The following is a 22,833-nucleotide window of genomic DNA, read 5'->3' as shown; positions in this document are numbered from 1 at the left end:
AGCACAGACATACCCCAGTTTGGGAATACCTGCAATAAGATATACCCCAGTTTGGGAATACCTGCAATAAGACATACCCCAGTTTGGGAATACCTGCAATAAGACATACCCCAGTTTGGGAATACCTGCAATAAGACATACCCCAGTTTGGGAATACCTGCAATAAGACATACCCCAGTTTGGGAATACCTGCAATAAGACACACCCCAGTTTGGGAATACCTGCAATAAGACATACCCCAGTTAGGGAATACCTGCAATAAGACACAGCACAGACATACCCCAGTTTGGGAATACCTGCAATAAGACACACCCCAGTTTGGGAATACCTGCAATAAGACACAGCACAGACATACCCCAGTTTGGGAATACCTGCAATAAGACACACCCCAGTTTGGGAATACCTGCAATAAGACATACCCCAGTTTGGGAATACCTGCAATAAGACACAGCACAGACATACTTTGATGAATCCATTTTAATGGAAAATGTAAAACCCCTTTGAACTTCAATGTACAAAGCATATAACACTTGCACTTTTAAAATTACAAATTGAAGCAAGCCATGTTTTAAAAAATACATCAGTGAATATGTATATATTTACACAATTGTTTTCGTTTAAACTTCAAAATTTGAATAAATTATTTTTTGTGTGTAAATGTCTCCATTTTACAGTGAATACTTCTCAATAAAATGCTGAAGTGTATTATTCATGTAGTCTTTTTTTTTACATAATACAACTGTACACGGTTTCATACAATAGAATAGTTTGGCAGTTTGTTTTTAAAAGATATGGCATGAGGACGAATTCAGCAGCGACTCCCAGAGTTCTCGGCGACAGCTGAAGTCTGTTTCCTCTCACAGTAACTGTCTCAATGTAGGAAACGGCATCCGTCTCACAAGTCATCATTTAGCAAACTGTACAAGTCACATTTACATTTCATCTAGAACATCATAACATTTACAAGTCCTATAAAATAAATACATAATTTTCACAGAAACAATATACAACAGTTTGAAAGAAAGAAATGAACTAAACAAACAAAAGGAAAACAGGAACAAACAGAGAACAGAAGGTTCCAGAACAGCAGTCCAGATTGATTCTACTGAACTCAGTTCTCCTGATGCTGGGTGGTGATGCTGCTGTGGTTAGTATCCTGATGCTGGGTAGTGATGCGGGTAGGGTCAGTATCCTGATGCTGGGTAGTGATGCTGCTATGGTCAGTATCCTGATGCTGTGGTATCGATGCTGCTGTGGTCAGTATCCTGATGCTGTGGTATCGATGCTGCTATGGTCAGTATCCTGATGCTGTGTAGTGATGCTGGTCAGTAACATGTAGTTTTAGTGTGTTGTAGTGTGTTCTGCTGTTGTGGTTAGTGTCAGTGTGTATGTATCTGTTCCAGGCTGAAGGAAGATGTCTCAGAGAAGGAGGCGCCAGAGAGGGAGGCACCAGAGAGGGAGGCACCAGAGAGGGAGGCACCAGAGAGGGAGGCACCAGAGAGGGGGGAGCCAGAGAGGGAGGAGACAGAGAGGGAGGAGCCACAGAGGGAGGAGCCACAGAGGCAGGCGCCAGAGAGGGAGGAGCCACAGAGGCAGGCGCCAGGGGGACTACGGGTCAGGAGTTCTCTTCCTCCTCCTGGCTGTACCTCCTCAGCGACGTCAATGCATCCTTCACAGAGTGGAACAAGATGTTCTTTACCTGGGGAGAGGACAGAGAGGAGAGGTTAAACAGGAGGGAGAGACAGAGAGAGAGATGGAGAGAGGGCGAGGACAGAGAGGAGAGGTTAAACAGGAGGGGGAGGTTAAACAGGAGGTAGAGACAGAGAGGAGAGGTTAAACAGGAGGGAGAGACAGAGAGAGAGATGGAGAGAGGGCGAGGACAGAGAGGAGAGGTTAAACAGGAGGGGGAGGTTAAACAGGAGGTAGAGACAGAGAGGAGAGGTTAAACAGGAGGGAGAGACAGAGAGGAGAGGTTAAACAGGAGGGAGAGACAGAGAGGAGAGGTTAAACAGGAGGGAGAGATAGAGAGAGAGATGGAGAGAGGGCGAGGACAGAGAGGAGAGGTTAAACAGGAGGGAGAGACAGAGAGGAGAGGTTAAACAGGAGGGAGAGACAGAGAGAGATGGAGAGAGGGCGAGGACAGAGAGGAGAGGTTAAACAGGAGGGAGAGATAGAGGAGAGGTTAAACAGGAGGGAGAGATAGAGAGGAGAGGTTAAACAGGAGGGAGAGACAGAGAGGAGAGGTTAAACAGGAGGGAGAGACAGAGAGGAGAGGTTAAACAGGAGGGAGAGATAGAGAGAGAGATGGAGAGAGGGCGAGGACAGAGAGGAGAGGTTAAACAGGAGGGAGAGACAGAGAGGAGAGGTTAAACAGGAGGGAGAGACAGAGAGGAGAGGTTAAACAGGAGGGAGAGACAGAGAGGAGAGGTTAAACAGGAGGGAGAGACAGAGAGAGATGGAGAGAGGGTGAGGACAGAAAGGAGAGGTTAAACAGGAGGGAGAGATAGAGAGGAGAGGTTAAACAGGAGGGAAAGATAGAGAGGAGAGGTTAAACAGGAGGGAGAGACAGAGAGGAGAGGTTAAACAGGAGGGAGAGACAGAGAGAGAGATGGAGAGAGGGCGAGGACAGAGAGGAGAGGTTAAACAGGAGGGGGAGGTTAAACAGGAAGTAGAGACAGAGAGGAGAGGTTAAACAGGAGGGAGAGAGAGAGATGGAGAGAGGGCGAGGACAGAGAGGAGAGGTTAAACAGGAGGGAGAGAGAGACAGAGAGGAGAGGTTAAACAGGAGAGACAGAGGAGAGGTTAAACAGGAGGGAGAGATAGAGAGAGAGAGAGGGTGAGGACAGAGAGGAGAGGTTAAACAGGAGGGAGAGAGAGAGAGAGGAGAGGTTAAACAGGAGGGAGAGACAGAGAGGAGAGGTTAAACAGGAGAGAGGGAGAGAGAGAGAGATGGAGAGAGGGCGAGGATAGAGAGAGAGAGGTTAAACAGGAGAGAGAGGGGGAGAGGGCGAGGATAGAGAGAGAGAGGTTAAACAGGAGAGAGAGAGAGAGAGGGGGAGAGAGGGCGAGGATAGAGAGAGAGAGGTTAAACAGGAGAGAGATAGAGAGAGGGAGACAGAGAGAGAGATACTTTAAAACATATGTACACCTTTATTGGCCCAATAGTTAAATAAATAAAGTTGCACTTTGCAGAAATTGCTCCTCCATTTCCTGGTTGCTAAAACTAAGTTTGTCTAATTTCAGTTTGAGACAAAATAAGATACAATTCTCAACACCGCTGTGAAATATCTTTTCCATAACCAAGAATATTGGTTAACACTTTACTGGACACCCAGCGTCATGTTATATATCTCATATATATATATATCAAGTTTGACCCAAGACCCCTGTCCTGGTCCCTTGTCCTGGTCCCCTGTACCCCTGTCCTGGTCCCCTGTACATAGAACCCCTGACACCCCACACCTCTACAAAGTTCACATTTACAAGCCACCAATACAGAATGAAGGGATGGGTCTCTGATGAACTGGCTGAAATCAGAAGGAAACGGAAAGCAATGTGGGCTAAAGCAAGACGGTCTAATTCAGCTGATGATCGGATGGCTTTTAACACCGCCTTCTGATTCAGGGTGTGACTATTACCTGAAATCAGAATACTGCCTTCTGAATCAGGGTGTGACTATGACCAGAACCATACTGCCTTGGTGTTTGACACTGGGGACCAGGCCGTCTTGGTGTTTGACACTGTGGACCATACCGTCTAGGTGTTTGACACTGTGGACCATACCGTCTTGGTGTTTGTCACTGTGGACCATACCGTCTTGGTGTAGAGATTGAACTGTATTTGGGATTACTGGTCATGCTCTGGAGTGGTTTGTGAACTACTTGTCAAATAGAACCCAGTGTGTTAAGGCAGATGGTTCGGACACCGTTGAGTTGTGCTCGGTGTGCCTCAAGGATCCATTTTAAGTCCCCTGTTAATTATCTGTATCAACAACATTGTGAGCCATATTGAGACAGCTGATGTTAATTTTATGTGGATGACACTGTTCTCCAGTCAGGTGACAGCAGTTTAACACTGTTCTCCAGTCAGGTGACAGCAGTTTAACACTGTTCTCCAGTCAGGTGACATCAGTTTAACTCTGTTCTCCAGTCAGGTGACATCAGTTTAACTCTGTTCTCCAGTCAGGTGACAGCAGTTTAACACTGTTCTCCAGTCAGGTGACAGCAGTTTAACACTGTTCTCCAGTCAGGTGACAGCAGTTTAACACTGTTCTCCAGTCAGGTGACAGCAGTTTAACACTGTTCTCCAGTCAGGTGACAGCAGTTTAACACTGTTCTCCAGTCAGGTGACAGCAGTTTAACACTGTTCTCTAGTCAGGTGACAGCAGTTTAACTCTGTTCTCTAGTCAGGTGCAGTTTAACACTGTTCTCTAGTCAGGTGACAGCAGTTTAACACTGTTCTCTAGTCAGGTGACAGCAGTTTAACTCTGTTCTCCAGTCAGGTGACAGCAGTTTAACACTGTTCTCCAGTCAGGTGACAGCAGTTTAACACTGTTCTCTAGTCAGGTGACAGTAGTTTAACACTGTTCTCTAGTCAGGTGACAGCAGTTTAACACTGTTCTCTAGTCAGGTGACAGCAGTTTAACACTGTTCTCTAGTCAGGTGACAGCAGTTTAACACTGTTCTCTAGTCAGGTGACAGCAGTTTAACTCTGTTCTCCAGTCAGGTGACAGCAGTTTAACACTGTTCTCCAGTCAGGTGACAGCAGTTTAACACTGTTCTCCAGTCAGGTGACAGCAGTTTAACACTGTTCTCCAGTCAGGTGACAGCAGTTTAACACTGTTCTCCAGTCAGTCAGGTGACAGCAGTTTAACACTGTTCTCTAGTCAGGTGACAGCAGTTTAACACTGTTCTCTAGTCAGGTGACAGCAGTTTAACACTGTTCTCTAGTCAGGTGACAGCAGTTTAACACTGTTCTCCAGTCAGTCAGGTGACAGCAGTTTACACTGTTCTCTAGTCAGGTGACAGCAGTTTAACACTGTTCTCCAGTCAGGTGACAGCAGTTTAACACTGTTCTCCAGTCAGGTGACAGCAGTTTAACACTGTTCTCCAGTCAGGTGACAGCAGAGCAGTTTAACACTGTTCTCCAGTCAGGTGACAGCAGTTTAACACTGTTCTCCAGTCAGGTGACAGCAGTTTAACACTGTTCTCCAGTCAGGTGACAGCAGTTTAACACTGTTCTCCAATCAGTCAGGTGACAGCAGTTTAACACTGTTCTCTAGTCAGGTGACAGCAGTTTAACACTGTTCTCTAGTCAGGTGACAGCAGTTTAACTCTGTTCTCCAGTCAGGTGACAGCAGTTTAACACTGTTCTCCAGTCAGGTGACAGCAGTTTAACACTGTTCTCTAGTCAGGTGACAGCAGTTTAACACTGTTCTCTAGTCAGGTGACAGCAGTTTAACACTGTTCTCCAGTCAGGTGACAGCAGTTTAACACTGTTCTCCAGTCAGGTGACAGCAGTTTAACACTGTTCTCTAGTCAGGTGACAGCAGTTTAACACTGTTCTCTAGTCAGGTGACAGCAGTTTAACACTGTTCTCTAGTCAGGTGACAGCAGTTTAACTCTGTTCTCTAGTCAGGTGACAGCAGTTTAACATTGTTCTCTAGTCAGGTGACAGCAGTTTAACACTGTTCTCTAGTCAGGTGACAGCAGTTTAACTCTGTTCTCCAGTCAGGTGACAGCAGTTTAACACTGTTCTCCAGTCAGGTGACAGCAGTTTAACACTGTTCTCCAGTCAGGTGACAGCAGTTTAACACTGTTCTCCAGTCAGGTGACAGCAGTTTAACACTGTTCTCTAGTCAGGTGACAGCAGTTTAACACTGTTCTCCAGTCAGGTGCAGTTTAACACTGTTCTCCAGTCAGGTGACAGCAGTTTAACACTGTTCTCCAGTCAGGTGACAGCAGTTTAACACTGTTCTCCAGTCAGTCAGGTGACAGCAGTTTAACACTGTTCTCTAGTCAGGTGACAGCAGTTTAACTCTGTTCTCTAGTCAGGTGACAGCAGTTTAACACTGTTCTCTAGTCAGGTGACAGCAGTTTAACTCTGTTCTCCAGTCAGGTGACAGCAGTTTAACACTGTTCTCCAGTCAGGTGACAGCAGTTTAACACTGTTCTCCAGTCAGGTGACAGCAGTTTAACACTGTTCTCCAGTCAGGTGACAGCAGTTTAACACTGTTCTCCAGTCAGGTGACAGCAGTTTAACACTGTTCTCCAGTCAGGTGACAGCAGTTTAACACTGTTCTCCAGTCAGGTGACAGCAGTTTAACACTGTTCTCTAGTCAGGTGACAGCAGTTTAACACTGTTCTTTAGTCAGGTGACAGCAGTTTAACACTGTTCTCCAGTCAGGTGACAGCAGTTTAACACTGTTCTCCAGTCAGGTGACAGCAGTTTAACACTGTTCTCCAGTCAGGTGACAGCAGAGCAGTTTAACACTGTTCTCCAATCAGTCAGGTGACAGCAGTTTAACACTGTTCTCTAGTCAGGTGACAGCAGTTTAACACTGTTCTCCAGTCAGGTGACAGCAGTTTAACACTGTTCTCTAGTCAGGTGACAGCAGTTTAACACTGTTCTCTAGTCAGGTGACAGCAGTTTAACTCTGTTCTCCAGTCAGGTGACAGCAGTTTAACACTGTTCTCCAGTCAGGTGACAGCAGTTTAACACTGTTCTCTAGTCAGGTGACAGTAGTTTAACACTGTTCTCTAGTCAGGTGACAGCAGTTTAACACTGTTCTCTAGTCAGGTGACAGCAGTTTAACACTGTTCTCTAGTCAGGTGACAGCAGTTTAACACTGTTCTCTAGTCAGGTGACAGCAGTTTAACTCTGTTCTCCAGTCAGGTGACAGCAGTTTAACACTGTTCTCCAGTCAGGTGACAGCAGTTTAACACTGTTCTCCAGTCAGGTGACAGCAGTTTAACACTGTTCTCCAGTCAGGTGACAGCAGTTTAACACTGTTCTCCAGTCAGGTGACAGCAGTTTAACACTGTTCTCTAGTCAGGTGACAGCAGTTTAACACTGTTCTCCAGTCAGGTGCAGTTTAACACTGTTCTCCAGTCAGGTGACAGCAGTTTAACACTGTTCTCCAGTCAGTCAGGTGACAGCAGTTTAACACTGTTCTCTAGTCAGGTGACAGCAGTTTAACACTGTTCTCTAGTCAGGTGACAGCAGTTTAACACTGTTCTCTAGTCAGGTGACAGCAGTTTAACACTGTTCTCCAGTCAGTCAGGTGACAGCAGTTTACACTGTTCTCTAGTCAGGTGACAGCAGTTTAACACTGTTCTCCAGTCAGGTGACAGCAGTTTAACACTGTTCTCCAGTCAGGTGACAGCAGTTTAACACTGTTCTCCAGTCAGGTGACAGCAGAGCAGTTTAACACTGTTCTCCAGTCAGGTGACAGCAGTTTAACACTGTTCTCCAGTCAGGTGACAGCAGTTTAACACTGTTCTCCAGTCAGGTGACAGCAGTTTAACACTGTTCTCCAATCAGTCAGGTGACAGCAGTTTAACACTGTTCTCTAGTCAGGTGACAGCAGTTTAACACTGTTCTCTAGTCAGGTGACAGCAGTTTAACTCTGTTCTCCAGTCAGGTGACAGCAGTTTAACACTGTTCTCCAGTCAGGTGACAGCAGTTTAACACTGTTCTCTAGTCAGGTGACAGCAGTTTAACACTGTTCTCTAGTCAGGTGACAGCAGTTTAACACTGTTCTCCAGTCAGGTGACAGCAGTTTAACACTGTTCTCCAGTCAGGTGACAGCAGTTTAACACTGTTCTCTAGTCAGGTGACAGCAGTTTAACACTGTTCTCTAGTCAGGTGACAGCAGTTTAACACTGTTCTCTAGTCAGGTGACAGCAGTTTAACTCTGTTCTCTAGTCAGGTGACAGCAGTTTAACATTGTTCTCTAGTCAGGTGACAGCAGTTTAACACTGTTCTCTAGTCAGGTGACAGCAGTTTAACTCTGTTCTCCAGTCAGGTGACAGCAGTTTAACACTGTTCTCCAGTCAGGTGACAGCAGTTTAACACTGTTCTCCAGTCAGGTGACAGCAGTTTAACACTGTTCTCCAGTCAGGTGACAGCAGTTTAACACTGTTCTCTAGTCAGGTGACAGCAGTTTAACACTGTTCTCCAGTCAGGTGCAGTTTAACACTGTTCTCCAGTCAGGTGACAGCAGTTTAACACTGTTCTCCAGTCAGGTGACAGCAGTTTAACACTGTTCTCCAGTCAGTCAGGTGACAGCAGTTTAACACTGTTCTCTAGTCAGGTGACAGCAGTTTAACTCTGTTCTCTAGTCAGGTGACAGCAGTTTAACACTGTTCTCTAGTCAGGTGACAGCAGTTTAACTCTGTTCTCCAGTCAGGTGACAGCAGTTTAACACTGTTCTCCAGTCAGGTGACAGCAGTTTAACACTGTTCTCCAGTCAGGTGACAGCAGTTTAACACTGTTCTCCAGTCAGGTGACAGCAGTTTAACACTGTTCTCCAGTCAGGTGACAGCAGTTTAACACTGTTCTCCAGTCAGGTGACAGCAGTTTAACACTGTTCTCCAGTCAGGTGACAGCAGTTTAACACTGTTCTCTAGTCAGGTGACAGCAGTTTAACACTGTTCTTTAGTCAGGTGACAGCAGTTTAACACTGTTCTCCAGTCAGGTGACAGCAGTTTAACACTGTTCTCCAGTCAGGTGACAGCAGTTTAACACTGTTCTCCAGTCAGGTGACAGCAGAGCAGTTTAACACTGTTCTCCAATCAGTCAGGTGACAGCAGTTTAACACTGTTCTCTAGTCAGGTGACAGCAGTTTAACACTGTTCTCCAGTCAGGTGACAGCAGTTTAACACTGTTCTCTAGTCAGGTGACAGCAGTTTAACACTGTTCTCTAGTCAGGTGACAGCAGTTTAACTCTGTTCTCCAGTCAGGTGACAGCAGTTTAACACTGTTCTCCAGTCAGGTGACAGCAGTTTAACACTGTTCTCCAGTCAGGTGACAGCAGTTTAACACTGTTCTCCAGTCAGGTGACAGCAGTTTAACACTGTTCTCCAATCAGTCAGGTGACAGCAGTTTAACACTGTTCTCCAATCAGTCAGGTGACAGCAGTTTAACACTGTTCTCTAGTCAGGTGACAGCAGTTTAACACTGTTCTCTAGTCAGGTGACAGCAGTTTAACTCTGTTCTCCAGTCAGGTGACAGCAGTTTAACACTGTTCTCCAGTCAGGTGACAGCAGTTTAACACTGTTCTCTAGTCAGGTGACAGCAGTTTAACACTGTTCTCTAGTCAGGTGACAGCAGTTTAACACTGTTCTCTAGTCAGGTGACAGCAGTTTAACTCTGTTCTCCAGTCAGGTGACAGCAGTTTAACACTGTTCTTTAGTCAGGTGACAGCAGTTTAACACTGTTCTCTAGTCAGGTGACAGCAGTTTAACACTGTTCTCTAGTCAGGTGACAGCAGTTTAACACTGTTCTTTAGTCAGGTGACAGCAGTTTAACACTGTTCTCCAGTCAGGTGACAGCAGAGCAGTTTAACACTGTTCTCCAGTCAGGTGACAGCAGTTTAACACTGTTCTCTAGTCAGGTGACAGCAGTTTAACACTGTTCTCCAGTCAGGTGACAGCAGTTTAACACTGTTCTCTAGTCAGGTGACAGCAGTTTAACACTGTTCTCTAGTCAGGTGACAGCAGTTTAACTCTGTTCTCCAGTCAGGTGACAGCAGTTTAACACTGTTCTTTAGTCAGGTGACAGCAGTTTAACACTGTTCTCTAGTCAGGTGACAGCAGTTTAACTCTGTTCTCCAGTCAGGTGACAGCAGTTTAACACTGTTCTCCAGTCAGGTGACAGCAGTTTAACACTGTTCTCTAGTCAGGTGACAGCAGTTTAACACTGTTCTCTAGTCAGGTGACAGCAGTTTAACACTGTTCTCTAGTCAGGTGACAGCAGTTTAACTCTGTTCTCCAGTCAGGTGACAGCAGTTTAACACTGTTCTTTAGTCAGGTGACAGCAGTTTAACACTGTTCTCTAGTCAGGTGACAGCAGTTTAACACTGTTCTCCAGTCAGGTGACAGCAGTTTAACACTGTTCTCCAGTCAGGTGACAGCAGTTTAACACTGTTCTCTAGTCAGGTGACAGCAGTTTAACACTGTTCTTTAGTCAGGTGACAGCAGTTTAACACTGTTCTCCAGTCAGGTGACAGCAGTTTAACACTGTTCTCCAGTCAGGTGACAGCAGTTTAACACTGTTCTCCAGTCAGGTGACAGCAGTTTAACACTGTTCTCCAGTCAGGTGACAGCAGTTTAACACTGTTCTCCAGTCAGTCAGGTGACAGCAGTTTAACACTGTTCTCTAGTCAGGTGACAGCAGTTTAACACTGTTCTCCAGTCAGGTGACAGCAGTTTAACACTGTTCTCCAATCAGTCAGGTGACAGCAGTTTAACACTGTTCTCCAATCAGTCAGGTGACAGCAGTTTAACACTGTTCTCTAGTCAGGTGACAGCAGTTTAACACTGTTCTCTAGTCAGGTGACAGCAGTTTAACACTGTTCTCTAGTCAGGTGACAGCAGTGTAACTCTGTTCTCCAGTCAGGTGACAGCAGTTTAACACTGTTCTCTAGTCAGGTGACAGCAGTTTAACACTGTTCTCTAGTCAGGTGACAGCAGTTTAACTCTGTTCTCCAGTCAGGTGACAGCAGTTTAACACTGTTCTCCAGTCAGGTGACAGCAGTTTAACACTGTTCTCTAGTCAGGTGACAGCAGTTTAACACTGTTCTCTAGTCAGGTGACAGCAGTTTAACACTGTTCTCCAATCAGTCAGGTGACAGCAGTTTAACACTGTTCTCTAGTCAGGTGACAGCAGTTTAACTCTGTTCTCCAGTCAGGTGACAGCAGTTTAACACTGTTCTCCAGTCAGGTGACAGCAGTTTAACACTGTTCTCCAATCAGTCAGGTGACAGCAGTTTAACACTGTTCTCCAATCAGTCAGGTGACAGCAGTTTAACACTGTTCTCCAATCAGTCAGGTGACAGCAGTTTAACACTGTTCTCTAGTCAGGTGACAGCAGTTTAACACTGTATTGAGTTTTATTACCGACACAAAGCCTGTTTCTCCTTCGCTCCCAGAAGAGAGCTCCTCCCTCCTACTTTTCTCTGTTTTGTACCGTGGTGATACTATGTCCACCGCCTTCAGAAAATATTCAAACCCCTCGACTTATCCACATTTTGTTGTGTTACAAGCCTGAATTCAAAATGGATTCTCACCCATCTACACACAATACCCCATCATGTTAAAGTGAAAATATGTTTTTAGGAATTTCTGCAAATGTATTAAAAATGAAAGACAGAAATGTCATTTACATAAGTATCCACACCCCCTGAGTCAATAATCGGTAGAATCACCTTTGGCAGCGATTAGAGCAGAGTCTTTCTGGGTAATTCTCTGAGAGCTTTCCAAACCTGATTTATGTAACATTTGCCCATTATTCTTTTCAAAATTCTTTAAGCTCTGTCAAATGAGTTGTTGATCATTGTCAGACATCCATTTTCAGGTCTTGCCGTAGATTTAAGTCAAAACTCTAAGTAGGCAAGTCAGGAATATTCAACGTTGTCTTGGTAAGAAACTCCAGTGTAGATTTGGCCTTGTGTTTTAGATTATTGTCCTGCTGAAAGGCGAATTCATCTCCCACTGTCTGGTGGAAAGCAGACAGCCAGGTTTTCGCCTGTGCTTAGCTCGATTTCATTAATTTTTTTTATCCTGAAAAACTCCCTAGTCCTTCCCGATGACAAGCATACCCCTAACATGACGCAGCCACCACAATGCATGAAAATATGAAGAGTGTTACTCAGTGATGTGTTGGATTTGCACCAACCGTAACACTTTGTATTCAGGACATAAAGTTAATTTCTTTACTGCCTTGTTGCAAACAGGATGCTTGTTTTGGAATATTTGTATTCTGTACAGGTTTCCTTCTTTTCACTCTGTCATTTAGGTTAGTATTGTGGAGTAACTACAATGTTGTAGATCCATCCTCAGTTTTCTCCTGTCACAGCCATTAAACTCTGTAACTGTTTTAAAGTCACCATTAGCCTCATGGTAAAATCCCTGAGCGGTTTCCTTCTTCTCCAGCAACTGAGTTAGTAAGGACGCCTGTATCTTGGTAGTGACTGGGTATATTGATACACCACCCAAATCATTTCACCATGCTCCATGATATACAATGCCTTTTCCCATCTACCAATAGGTGCCCTTCTTCCTGAGGCAATGGAAAACCTCCATGGTCTTTGTGGTTGAATCTGTGTTTACAATGATGAAGTATTATGGAGTATTTTGACACAAAATCTCAATTGAATCAATTTTAAATTCAGGCTGTAACACAACAAAATGTGGAAAAGTCAAGGGGTGTGAATCATTTCTGAAGCCCCTGTATGTAGAGGACATTAAAAGGGCATTCTGTGATTCAAACAAAAAAGTAGTTCATTTTAAGTCCTAATATGGATGTACCAATGTCAGATTGTCACTTTAAAGGGAAACCCATTGAGATGAGAACAGGAGAGGACAGGGTCACAGCCAACCCACCTGTAGTTTATCTTCGTAGTTGGGCTCTTCTCTGGAGGATCTCAGTTCCTGTGTCAGGTGGAAGGAGTGGAATACATGCTCTGGAGACACAAAGTCATTTATCACCTGGACACAACTGTGAAGGTTCTGCACCTGTCAGAGGGGGAGGGGGAGAGGAGAGAGAAGGGTAGGGGAGAGAAAAGGGGGAGAGAGAAAGAAGGGGGAGAGGAGAGAGAAGGGGGAGAGGAGAGAGAAGGGGGAGAGGAGAGAGAAGGGGAGAGGAGAGAGAGGACAGAGAAGGGGAGAGGGGGAGAGAGAAGAGAGAGAAGGGGAGGGTAGGGGAGAGAAAAGGGGGAGAGAGAAAGGGAGGGGAGAGGGAGAGAGAAAGGGAGGGGAGAGGGAGAGAGAAAGGGGGGGAGAGGGGGAGAGAAAGGGGGAGAGGGAGAGAGGGGGAGAGAAGTGGAGAGAGGGAGGGGGAGAGAGAAGGGGAGAGAGGGAGGGGGAGAGAGAAGGGGAGAGAGAGGGAGGGGGAGAGAGGATTGAGAACATGTATCACTAGAAGGCAGTGAGTTCCAACAGAACAGAGCAGAGTGGCAGTAGGCTCTCCTCTTATCTGACTAGTTCAATATAACACCTACAAGGCAATCTGGACATCTACTACACTGGTACAGCAGACTACAGAAACAAGATAAGAAGAGGGAGAGAGAGACCGAAAGAGAGGGAAATTGGGTCAGAGAGAGAGAGACATAAAGAGACAGAGGGAGAAGTATAACATGAGGCCAACACAAGGTGGGACAGGTACTAAGGGGATATGTGATCAGGTTTCAGTGGTTGTCAGTCCTGGTCCTGGGGAACCCAAGGGGACAGAGACAGCAGAGTCATGTCTACTGTATCAGTGGTTGTCAGTCCTGGGGAACCCAAGGGGACAGAGACAGCAGAGTCATGTCTACTGTATCAGTGGTTCTCAGTCCTGGTCCTGGGGAACACAAGGAGACAGACGGCAGAGTCATGTCTACTGAATCAGTGGTTGTCAGTCCTGGGGAACCCAAGGGGACAGAGACAGCAGAGTCATGTCTACTGTATCAGTGGTTGTCAGTACTGGGGAACCCAAGGGGACAGAGACAGCAGAGTCATGTCTACTGTATCAGTGGTTCTCAGTCCTGGTCCTGGGGAACCCAAGGAGACAGAGACAGCAGAGTCATGTCTACTGTATCAGTGGTTGTCAGTCCTGGTCCTGGGGAACCCAAGGGGACAGAGACAGCAGAGTCATGTCTACTGTATCAGTGGTTGTCAGTCCTGGGGAACCCAAGGGGACAGAGACAGCAGAGTCCTGTCTACTGTATCAGTGGTTTTCAGTCCTGGGGAATCCAAGGGGACAGAGACAGCAGAGTCATGTCTAGTGTATCAGGGGTTGTCAGTCCTGGTCCTGGGGAACCCAAGGGGACAGAGACAGTAGAGTCATGTCTAGTGTATCAGTGGTTGTCAGTCCTGGGGAACCCAAGGGGACAGAGACAGCAGAGTCATGTCTACTGTATAAGTGGCTGTCAGTCCTGGTCCTGGGGAACCCAAAGGGACAGAGACAGCAGAGTCATGTCTACTGTATCAGTGGTTGTCAGTCCTGGGGAACCCAAAGGGACAGAGACAGCAGAGCCATGTCTACTGTATCAGTGGTTGTCAGTCCTGGGGAACCCAAGGAGACAGAGACAGCAGAGTCATGTCTACTGTATCAGTGGTTGTCAGTCCTGGTCCTGTGGAACCCAAAGGGACAGAGACAGCAGAGTCATGTCTACTGTATCAGTGGTTGTCAGTCCTGGGGAATCCAAGGGGACAGAGACAGCAGCGTCATGTCTACTGTATCAGTGGTTGTCAGTCCTGGGGAACCCAAGGGGACAGAGACAGCAGAGTCATGTCTACTGTATCAGTGGTTGTCAGTCCTGGGGAACCCAAGGGGACAGAGACAGCAGAGTCATGTCTACTGTATCAGTGGTTGTCAGTCCTGGTCCTGGGGAACCCAAGGGGACAGAGACAGCAGAGTCATGTCTACTGTATCAGTGGTTGTCAGTCCTGGGGAACCCAAGGGGACAGAGACAGCAGAGTCCTGTCTACTTTATCAGTGGTTTTCAGTCCTGGGGAATCCAAGGGGACAGAGACAGCAGAGTCATGTCTAGTGTATCAGTGGTTGTCAGTCCTGGGGAACCCAAGGGGACAGAGACAGCAGAGTCATGTCTACTGTATCAGTGGTTGTCAGTCCTGGGGAACCCAAAGGGACAGAGACAGCAGAGTCATGTCTACTGTATCAGTGGTTGTCAGTCCTGGTCCTGGGGAACCCAAGGGGACAGAGACAGCAGAGTCATGTCTACTGTATCAGTGGTTGTCAGTCCTGGGGAACCCAAGGGGACAGAGACAGCAGCGTCATGTCTACTGTATCAGTGGTTGTCAGTCCTGGGGAACCCAAGGGGACAGAGACAGCAGAGTCATGTCTACTGTATCAGTGGTTGTCAGTCCTGGGGAACCCAAGGGGACAGAGACAGCAGAGTCATGTCTACTGTATCAGTGGTTGTCAGTCCTGGTCCTGGGGAACCCAAGGGGACAGAGACAGCAGAGTCATGTCTACTGTATCAGTGGTTGTCAGTCCTGGGGAACCCAAGGGGACAGAGACAGCAGAGTCCTGTCTACTTTATCAGTGGTTTTCAGTCCTGGGGAATCCAAGGGGACAGAGACAGCAGAGTCATGTCTAGTGTATCAGTGGTTGTCAGTCCTGGTCCTGGGGAACCCAAGGGGACAGAGACAGTAGAGTCATGTCTAGTGTATCAGTGGTTGTCAGTCCTGGGGAACCCAAGGGGACAGAGACAGCAGAGTCATGTCTACTGTATCAGTGGCTGTCAGTCCTGGTCCTGGGGAACCCAAAGGGACAGAGACAGCAGAGTCATGTCTACTGTATCAGTGGTTGTCAGTCCTGGGGAACCCAAAGGGACAGAGACAGCAGAGCCATGTCTACTGTATCAGTGGTTGTCAGTCCTGGGGAACCCAAGGGGACAGAGACAGCAGAGTCATGTCTACTGTATCAGTGGTTGTCAGTTCTGGTCCTGGGGAACCCAAGGGGACAGAGACAGCAGAGTCATGTCTACTGTATAAGTGGTTGTCAGTCCTGGTCCTGGGGAACCCAAGGGGACAGAGACAGCAGAGTCATGTCTACTGTATAAGTGGTTGTCAGTCCTGGGGAACCCAAGGGGACAGAGACAGCAGAGTCATGTCTACTGTATCAGTCGTTGTCAGTCCTGGGGAACCCAAGGGGACAGAGACAGCAGAGTCATGTCTACTGTATCAGTGGTTGTCAGTCCTGGGGAACCCAAAGGGACAGAGACAGCAGAGTCATGTCTACTGTATCAGTGGTTGTCAGTCCTGGTCCTGGGGAACCCAAGGGGACAGAGACAGCAGAGTCATGTCTACTGTATCAGTGGTTGTCAGTCCTGGGGAACCCAAGGGGACAGAGACAGCAGAGTCATGTCTACTGTATCAGTGGTTGTCAGTCCTGGTCCTGTGGAACCCAAAGGGACAGAGACAGCAGAGTCATGTCTACTGTATCAGTGGTTGTCAGTCCTGGGGAACCCAAGGGGACAGAGACAGCAGCGTCATGTCTACTGTATCAGTGGTTGTCAGTCCTGGGGAACCCAAGGGGACAGAGACAGCAGAGTCATGTCTACTGTATCAGTGGTTGTCAGTCCTGGGGAACCCAAGGGGACAGAGACAGCAGAGTCATGTCTACTGTATCAGTGGTTGTCAGTCCAGGTCCTGTGGAACCCAAAGGGACAGAGACAGCAGTCATGTCTAGTGTATCAGTGGTTGTCAGTCCTGGTCCTGGGGAACCCAAGGGGACAGAGACAGCAGAGTCATGTCTACTGTATCAGTGGTTGTCAGTCCTGGGGAACCCAAGGGGACAGAGACAGCAGAGTCATGTCTACTGTATCAGTGGTTGTCAGTCCTGGGGAACCCAAGGGGACAGAGACAGCAGAGTCATGTCTACTGTATCAGTGGTTGTCAGTCCTGGGGAACCCAAGGGGACAGAGACAGCAGAGTCCTGTCTACTTTATCAGTGGTTTTCAGTCCTGGGGAATCCAAGGGGACAGAGACAGCAGAGTCATGTCTAGTGTATCAGTGGTTGTCAGTCCTGGTCCTGGGGAACCCAAGGGGACAGAGACAGTAGAGTCATGTCTAGTGTATCAGTGGTTGTCAGTCCTGGGGAACCCAAGGGGACAGAGACAGCAGAGTCATGTCTACTGTATCAGTGGCTGTCAGTCCTGGTCCTGGGGAACCCAAAGGGACAGAGACAGCAGAGTCATGTCTACTGTATCAGTGGTTGTCAGTCCTGGGGAACCCAAAGGGACAGAGACAGCAGAGCCATGTCTACTGTATCAGTGGTTGTCAGTCCTGGGGAACCCAAGGGGACAGAGACAGCAGAGTCATGTCTACTGTATCAGTGGTTGTCAGTCCTGGTCCTGGGGAACCCAAGGGGACAGAGACAGCAGAGTCATGTCTACTGTATAAGTTGTTGTCAGTCCTGGGGAACCCAAGGGGACAGAGACAGCAGAGTCATGTCTACTGTATCAGTCGTTGTCAGTCCTGGGGAACCCAAGGGGACAGAGACAGCAGAGTCATGTCTACTGTATCAGTGGTTGTCAGTCCTGGGGAACCCAAAGGGACAGAGACAGCAGAGTCATGTCTACTGTATCAGTGGTTGTCAGTCCTGGTCCTGGGGAACCCAAGGGGACAGAGACAGCAGAGTCATGTCTACTGTATCAGTGGTTGTCAGTCCTGGGGAACCCAAGGGGACAGAGACAGCAGAGTCATGTCTACTGTATCAGTGGTTGTCAGTCCTGGTCCTGTGGAACCCAAAGGGACAGAGACAGCAGAGTCATGTCTACTGTATCAGTGGTTGTCAGTCCTGGGGAACCCAAGGGGACAGAGACAGCAGCGTCATGTCTACTGTATCAGTGGTTGTCAGTCCTGGGGAACCCAAGGGGACAGAGACAGCAGAGTCATGTCTACTGTATCAGTGGTTGTCAGTCCTGGGGAACCCAAGGGGACAGAGACAGCAGAGTCATGTCTACTGTATCAGTGGTTGTCAGTCCAGGTCCTGTGGAACCCAAAGGGACAGAGACAGCAGTCATGTCTAGTGTATCAGTGGTTGTCAGTCCTGGTCCTGGGGAACCCAAGGGGACAGAGACAGCAGAGTCATGTCTACTGTATCAGTGGTTGTCAGTCCTGGGGAACCCAAGGGGACAGAGACAGCAGAGTCATGTCTACTGTATCAGTGGTTGTCAGTCCTGGGGAACCCAATGGGACAGAGACAGCAGAGTCATGTCTACTGTATCAGTGGTTGTCAGTCCAGGTCCTGTGGAACCCAAAGGGACAGAGACAGCAGAGTCATGTCTAGTGTATCAGTGGTTGTCCGTCCTGGTCCTGGGGAACCCAAGGGGACAGAGACAGCAGAGTCATGTCTACTGTATCAGTGGTTGTCAGTCCTGGGGAACCCAAGGGGACAGAGACAGCAGAGTCATGTCTACTGTATCAGTGGTTGTCAGTCCTGGGGAACCCAAGGGGACAGAGACAACAGAGTCATGTCTACTGTATCAGTGGTTGTCAGTCCTGGGGAACCCAAGGGGACAGAGACAGCAGAGTCATGTCTACTGTATCAGTGGTTGTCAGTCCTGGTCCTGGGGAACCCAAGGGGACAGAGACAGCAGAGTCATGTCTACTGTATCAGTGGTTGTCAGTCCTGGGGAACCCAAAGGGACAGAGACAGCAGAGTCATGTCTACTGTATCAGTGGTTGTCAGTCCTGGGGAACCCAAAGGGACAGAGACAGCAGAGTCAACCATGGGTTTGTCATGTGTTGTCATGTTGTGTTGTTGCTACCATGTTGTTGTCATGTTGTGTTGTTGCCATGTGTTGTCATGTTGTTGTCATGTTGTGTTGTTGCCATGTTGTGTTGTTGCCATGTTGTGTTGTGGCCATGTTGTGTTCATGTTGTGTTGTTGCCATGTGTCGCTACCATGTTGTTGTCATGTTGTGTTGTTGTCATGTTGTGTTGTTGCCATGTTGTGTTTTGGCCATGTTGTGTTGTTGCCATGTGTTAAAACCATGTTGTTGCCATGCTGTGTTGTTGTCATGTTGTGTTGTTGCTATGTTGTTGTCATGTTGTGTTGCTGCCATGTTGTGTTGCTACCATGTTGTTGCCATGTGTTGTTGCCATGTTGTTGTTGCCATGTTGTTGTCATGTTGTGTTGTTGCTATGTGTTGTTGTCATGTTGTGTTGTGTTGTGGCCATGTTGTTGTCATGTTGTGTTGTTGTCATGTTGTGTTGTTGTCATGTTGTGTTGTTGCCATGTTGTGTTGTTGCTATGTTGTGTTGTTGCTATGTTGTTGTCATGTTGTGTTGCTGCCATGTTGTGTTGCTACCATGTTGTTGCCATGTGTTGTTGCCATGTTGTTGTTGCCATGTTGTTGTCATGTTGTGTTGTTGCTATGTGTTGTTGTCATGTTGTGTTGTTGCCATGTTGTCATGTTGTGTTGTGTTGTTGCCATGTTGTTGTCATGTTGTGTTGTTGTCATGTGTTGTTGTCATGTTGTGTTGTTGCCATGTTGTTGTCTTAGGTCTTTATGTAGTGTAGTGTTGTCTCTCTCGTCGTTCTTAACTGACTCCTCTGGTTATCTTGTGTTGTTGCTATGTGTTGTTGTCATGTTGTGTTGTTGCCATGTTGTTGTCATGTTGTGTTGTTGTCATGTTGTGTTGTTGCCATGTTGTTGTCATGTTGTGTTGTTGTCATTTTGTGTTGTTGTCTTGGGTCTTTATGTAGTGTAGTGTTGTCTCTCTCGTCGTTCTTAACTGACTCCCCTGGTTATCTTGTGTTGTTGCTGTGTTGTTGTCATGTTGTGTTGTTGCCATGTTGTTGTCATGTTGTGTTGTTGTCATGTTGTGTTGTTGCCATGTTGTTGTCATGTTGTGTTGTTGCCATGTTGTGTTGTCATGTTGTGTTGTTGCCATGTTGTGTTGTTGCCATGTTGTTGTTGTGTTGTTGTCATGTGTTGTTGACATGTTGTTGTCATGTTGTGTTGTTGCCATGTTGTTGTCATGTTGTGTTGTTGCCATGTTGTTGTCTTAGGTCTTTATGTAGTGTTGTTGTCATGTTGTGTTGTTGTCATGTTGTGTTGTTGTCATGTTGTTGTCTTAGGTCTTTATGTAGTGTTGTTGTTGTGTTGTTGTCATGTTGTGTTGTTGTCATGTTGTTGTCTTAGGTCTTTAGGTAGTGTTGTTGTCATGTTGTGTTGTTGTCATGTTGTTGTCTTAGGTCTTTATGTAGTGTTGTTGTGTTGTTGCCATGTTGTTGTCTTAGGTCTTTATGTAGTGTTGTTGTCATGTTGTTGTCTTAGGTCTTTATGTAGTGGTGTTGTCATGTTGTTGTCTTAGGTCTTTATGTAGTGTTGTTGTCATGTTGTTGTCTTAGGTCTTTATGTAGTGGTGTTGTCATGTTGTGTTGTTGCCATGTTGTTGTCTTAGGTCTTTATGTAGTGTTGTTGTCTTAGGTCTTTATGTAGTGTTGTTGTCTTAGGTCTTTATGTAGTGTTGTTGTGTTGTTGCCATGTTGTTGTCTTAGGTCTTTATGTAGTGTTGTTGTCATGTTGTTGTCTTAGGTCTTTATGTAGTGGTGTTGTCATGTTGTTGTCTTAGGTCTTTATGTAGTGGTGTTGTCATGTTGTTGTCTTAGGTCTTTATGTAGTGTTGTTGTCATGTTGTTGTCTTAGGTCTTTATGTAGTGTTGTTGTCATGTTGTTGTCTTAGGTCTTTATGTAGTGGTGTTGTCATGTTGTTGTCTTAGGTCTTTATGTAGTGTTGTTGTCTTAGGTCTTTATGTAGTGTTGTTGTGTTGTTGCCATGTTGTTGTCTTAGGTCTTTATGTAGTGTTGTTGTCATGTTGTTGTCTTAGGTCTTTATGTAGTGGTGTTGTCATGTTGTGTTGTTGTCTTAGGTCTTTATGTAGTGGTGTTGTCATGTTGTGTTGTTGTCATGTTGTTGTCTTAGGTCTTTATGTAGTGTTGTTGTCATGTTGTCGTCTTAGGTCTTTATGTAGTGTTGTTGTCTTAGGTCTTTAGGTAGTGTTGTTGTCTTAGGTCTTTATGTAGTGTTGTTGTCATGTTGTGTTGTTGCCATATTGTTGTCTTAGGTCTTTATGTAGTGTTGTTGTCTTAGGTCTTTATGTAGTGTTGTTGTCTTAGGTCTTTAGGTAGTGTTGTTGTCTTAGGTCTTTATGTAGTGTTGTTGTCTTAGGTCTTTATGTAGTGTTGTTGTCTTAGGTCTTTATGTAGTGTTGTCGTCTTAGGTCTTTATGTAGTGTTGTTGTCTTAGGTCTTTAGGTAGTGTTGTTGTCTTAGGTCTTTATGCAGTGTTGTTGTCTTAGGTCTTTATGTAGTGTTGTTGTCTTAGGTCTTTATGTAGTGTTGTTGTCTTAGGTCTTTATGTAGTGTTGTTGTCTTAGGTCTTTATGTTGTGTTGTTGTCATGTTGTTGTCGTGTTGTTGTCTTAGGTCTTTATGTAGTGTTGTTGTCTTAGGTCTTTATGTAGTGTTGTTGTCATGTTGTTGTCGTGTTGTTGTCTTAGGTCTTTATGTAGTGTTGTTGTCTTAGGTCTTTAGGTAGTGTTGTTGTCATGTTGTTGTCTTAGGTCTTTATGTAGTGTTGTTGTCTTAGGTCTTTATGTAGTGTTGTTGTCTTAGGTCTTTATGTAGTGTTGTTGTCATGTTGTTGTCTTAGGTCTTTATGTAGTGTTGTTGTCTTAGGTCTTTATGTAGTGTTGTTGTCTTAGGTCTTTATGTAGTGTTGTTGTCTTAGGTCTTTATGTAGTGTTGTTGTCTTAGGTCTTTATGTAGTGTTGTTGTCTTAGGTCTTTATGTAGTGTTGTTGTCTTAGGTCTTTATGTAGTGTTGTTGTCTTAGGTCTTTATGTAGTGTTGTTGTCATGTTGTTGTCGTGTTGTTGTCTTAGGTCTTTATGTAGTGTTGTTGTCTTAGGTCTTTATGTTGTGTTGTTGTCATGTTGTTGTCGTGTTGTGTCTCTCGTCGTTCTTATATAAGTGTTTAATAAAAACGTACAAACTAAATCTACCAGAGGTACCTGGTGCAGCGCCCCGGCCGGGATGAGGACAGAGTCCCCCAGGAACTGAACCACGGTCAAGCCCTGCACATCATGCTCCTCCCACAGACGCTGACGCAACTTCCTGCTCAGGTACCAGCCCGGCTCTCTGATTGGGTCGTGCTCTGCTGAAATCTCCGCCCCCTGCTCCTTAGCAACCTGCTGACAACACATGAAGAACACACAGCTAAGATTATACACAGAAACTACACAGGAGAGGTTAGACTGATGAGCTAATTCAGACGGACGGACGGACAGACCACAGACGGGCGGACAGACGGACGGACGGACAGACCACAGACGGACGGACAGACCACAGACGGACAGACAGACGGACGGACAGACAGACGGACGGACAGACAGACGGACGGACAGACAGACCACAGACAGACGGACAGACCACAGACAGACGGACAGACCACAGACGGACGGACAGACAGACGGACGGACAGACGGACGGACAGACCACGGACGGACGGACGGACGGACGGACGGACGGACAGACAGACGGGCGGACAGACGGACCACAGACAGACGGACCACAGACAGACAGACCACAGACAGACAGACCACAGACAGACAGACCACAGACAGACAGACCACAGACAGACAGACCACAGACAGACAGACCACAGACAGACAGACCACAGACAGACGGACAGACTACAGTGGAGAGAGGAGGAGGGGAGGAGAGAGGAGGAGGGGAGGAGAGAGACGTGATGCTGGGCTGCTGTGTCTCATAGTAAAACTGGTCCTGTCTTGATTCTGACCTGGTCCTGTCCTGAATCTGACCTGATCCTGTCCTGAATCTGACTTGGTGCTGTCCTGAATCTGAGCTGGTCCTGTCCTGAATCTGACCTGGTCCTATCCTGAATCTGACCTGGTCCTGTCCTGAATCTGAGCTGGTCCTATCCTGAATCTGACTTGGTGCTGTCCTGAATCTGAGCTGGTCCTGTCCTGAATCTGAGCTGGTCCTGTCCTGAATCTGACCTGGTCCTGTCCTGAATCTGACCTGGTCCTATCCTGAATCTGACTTGGTGCTGTCCTGAATCTGAGCTGGTCCTG

At 46.6% G+C, this 22,833-nt stretch overlaps 1 protein-coding gene across 9 annotated transcripts in view; it reads right to left on the bottom strand.

Annotated features, from left to right (window-relative positions):
- Positions 1 to 461: 461 nt before the first annotated feature.
- Positions 462 to 22,833, bottom strand: part of LOC110512159 (probable JmjC domain-containing histone demethylation protein 2C) — a 268,260-nt gene continuing 245,888 nt past the window's right edge. For 5 of the 9 annotated variants that reach the window (XM_036959745.1, XM_036959751.1, XM_036959750.1 and 2 more), the window contains 3 exons: positions 21,742 to 21,930; positions 12,606 to 12,737; positions 462 to 1,699 (listed from right to left, as the gene is read on the bottom strand). In XM_036959745.1, coding sequence (XP_036815640.1) covers positions 1,616 to 1,699; positions 12,606 to 12,737; positions 21,742 to 21,930 — 405 coding nt within the window. In that variant the 3' untranslated portion in view covers positions 462 to 1,615. The remainder of the gene's footprint in view (positions 1,700 to 12,605; positions 12,738 to 21,741; positions 21,931 to 22,833) is intronic. The other 4 variants (XM_036959748.1, XM_036959753.1, XM_036959747.1 and 1 more) reach the window with 3 other exon arrangements.

This window comes from Oncorhynchus mykiss, chromosome 23 (assembly GCF_013265735.2).
Source record: "Oncorhynchus mykiss isolate Arlee chromosome 23, USDA_OmykA_1.1, whole genome shotgun sequence".
Classification (NCBI taxonomy): Eukaryota; Metazoa; Chordata; class Actinopteri; order Salmoniformes; family Salmonidae; genus Oncorhynchus; species Oncorhynchus mykiss.
Note: the sequence above shows the minus strand (reverse complement) of the source record. Positions and strands in the feature narration are given on the sequence as shown.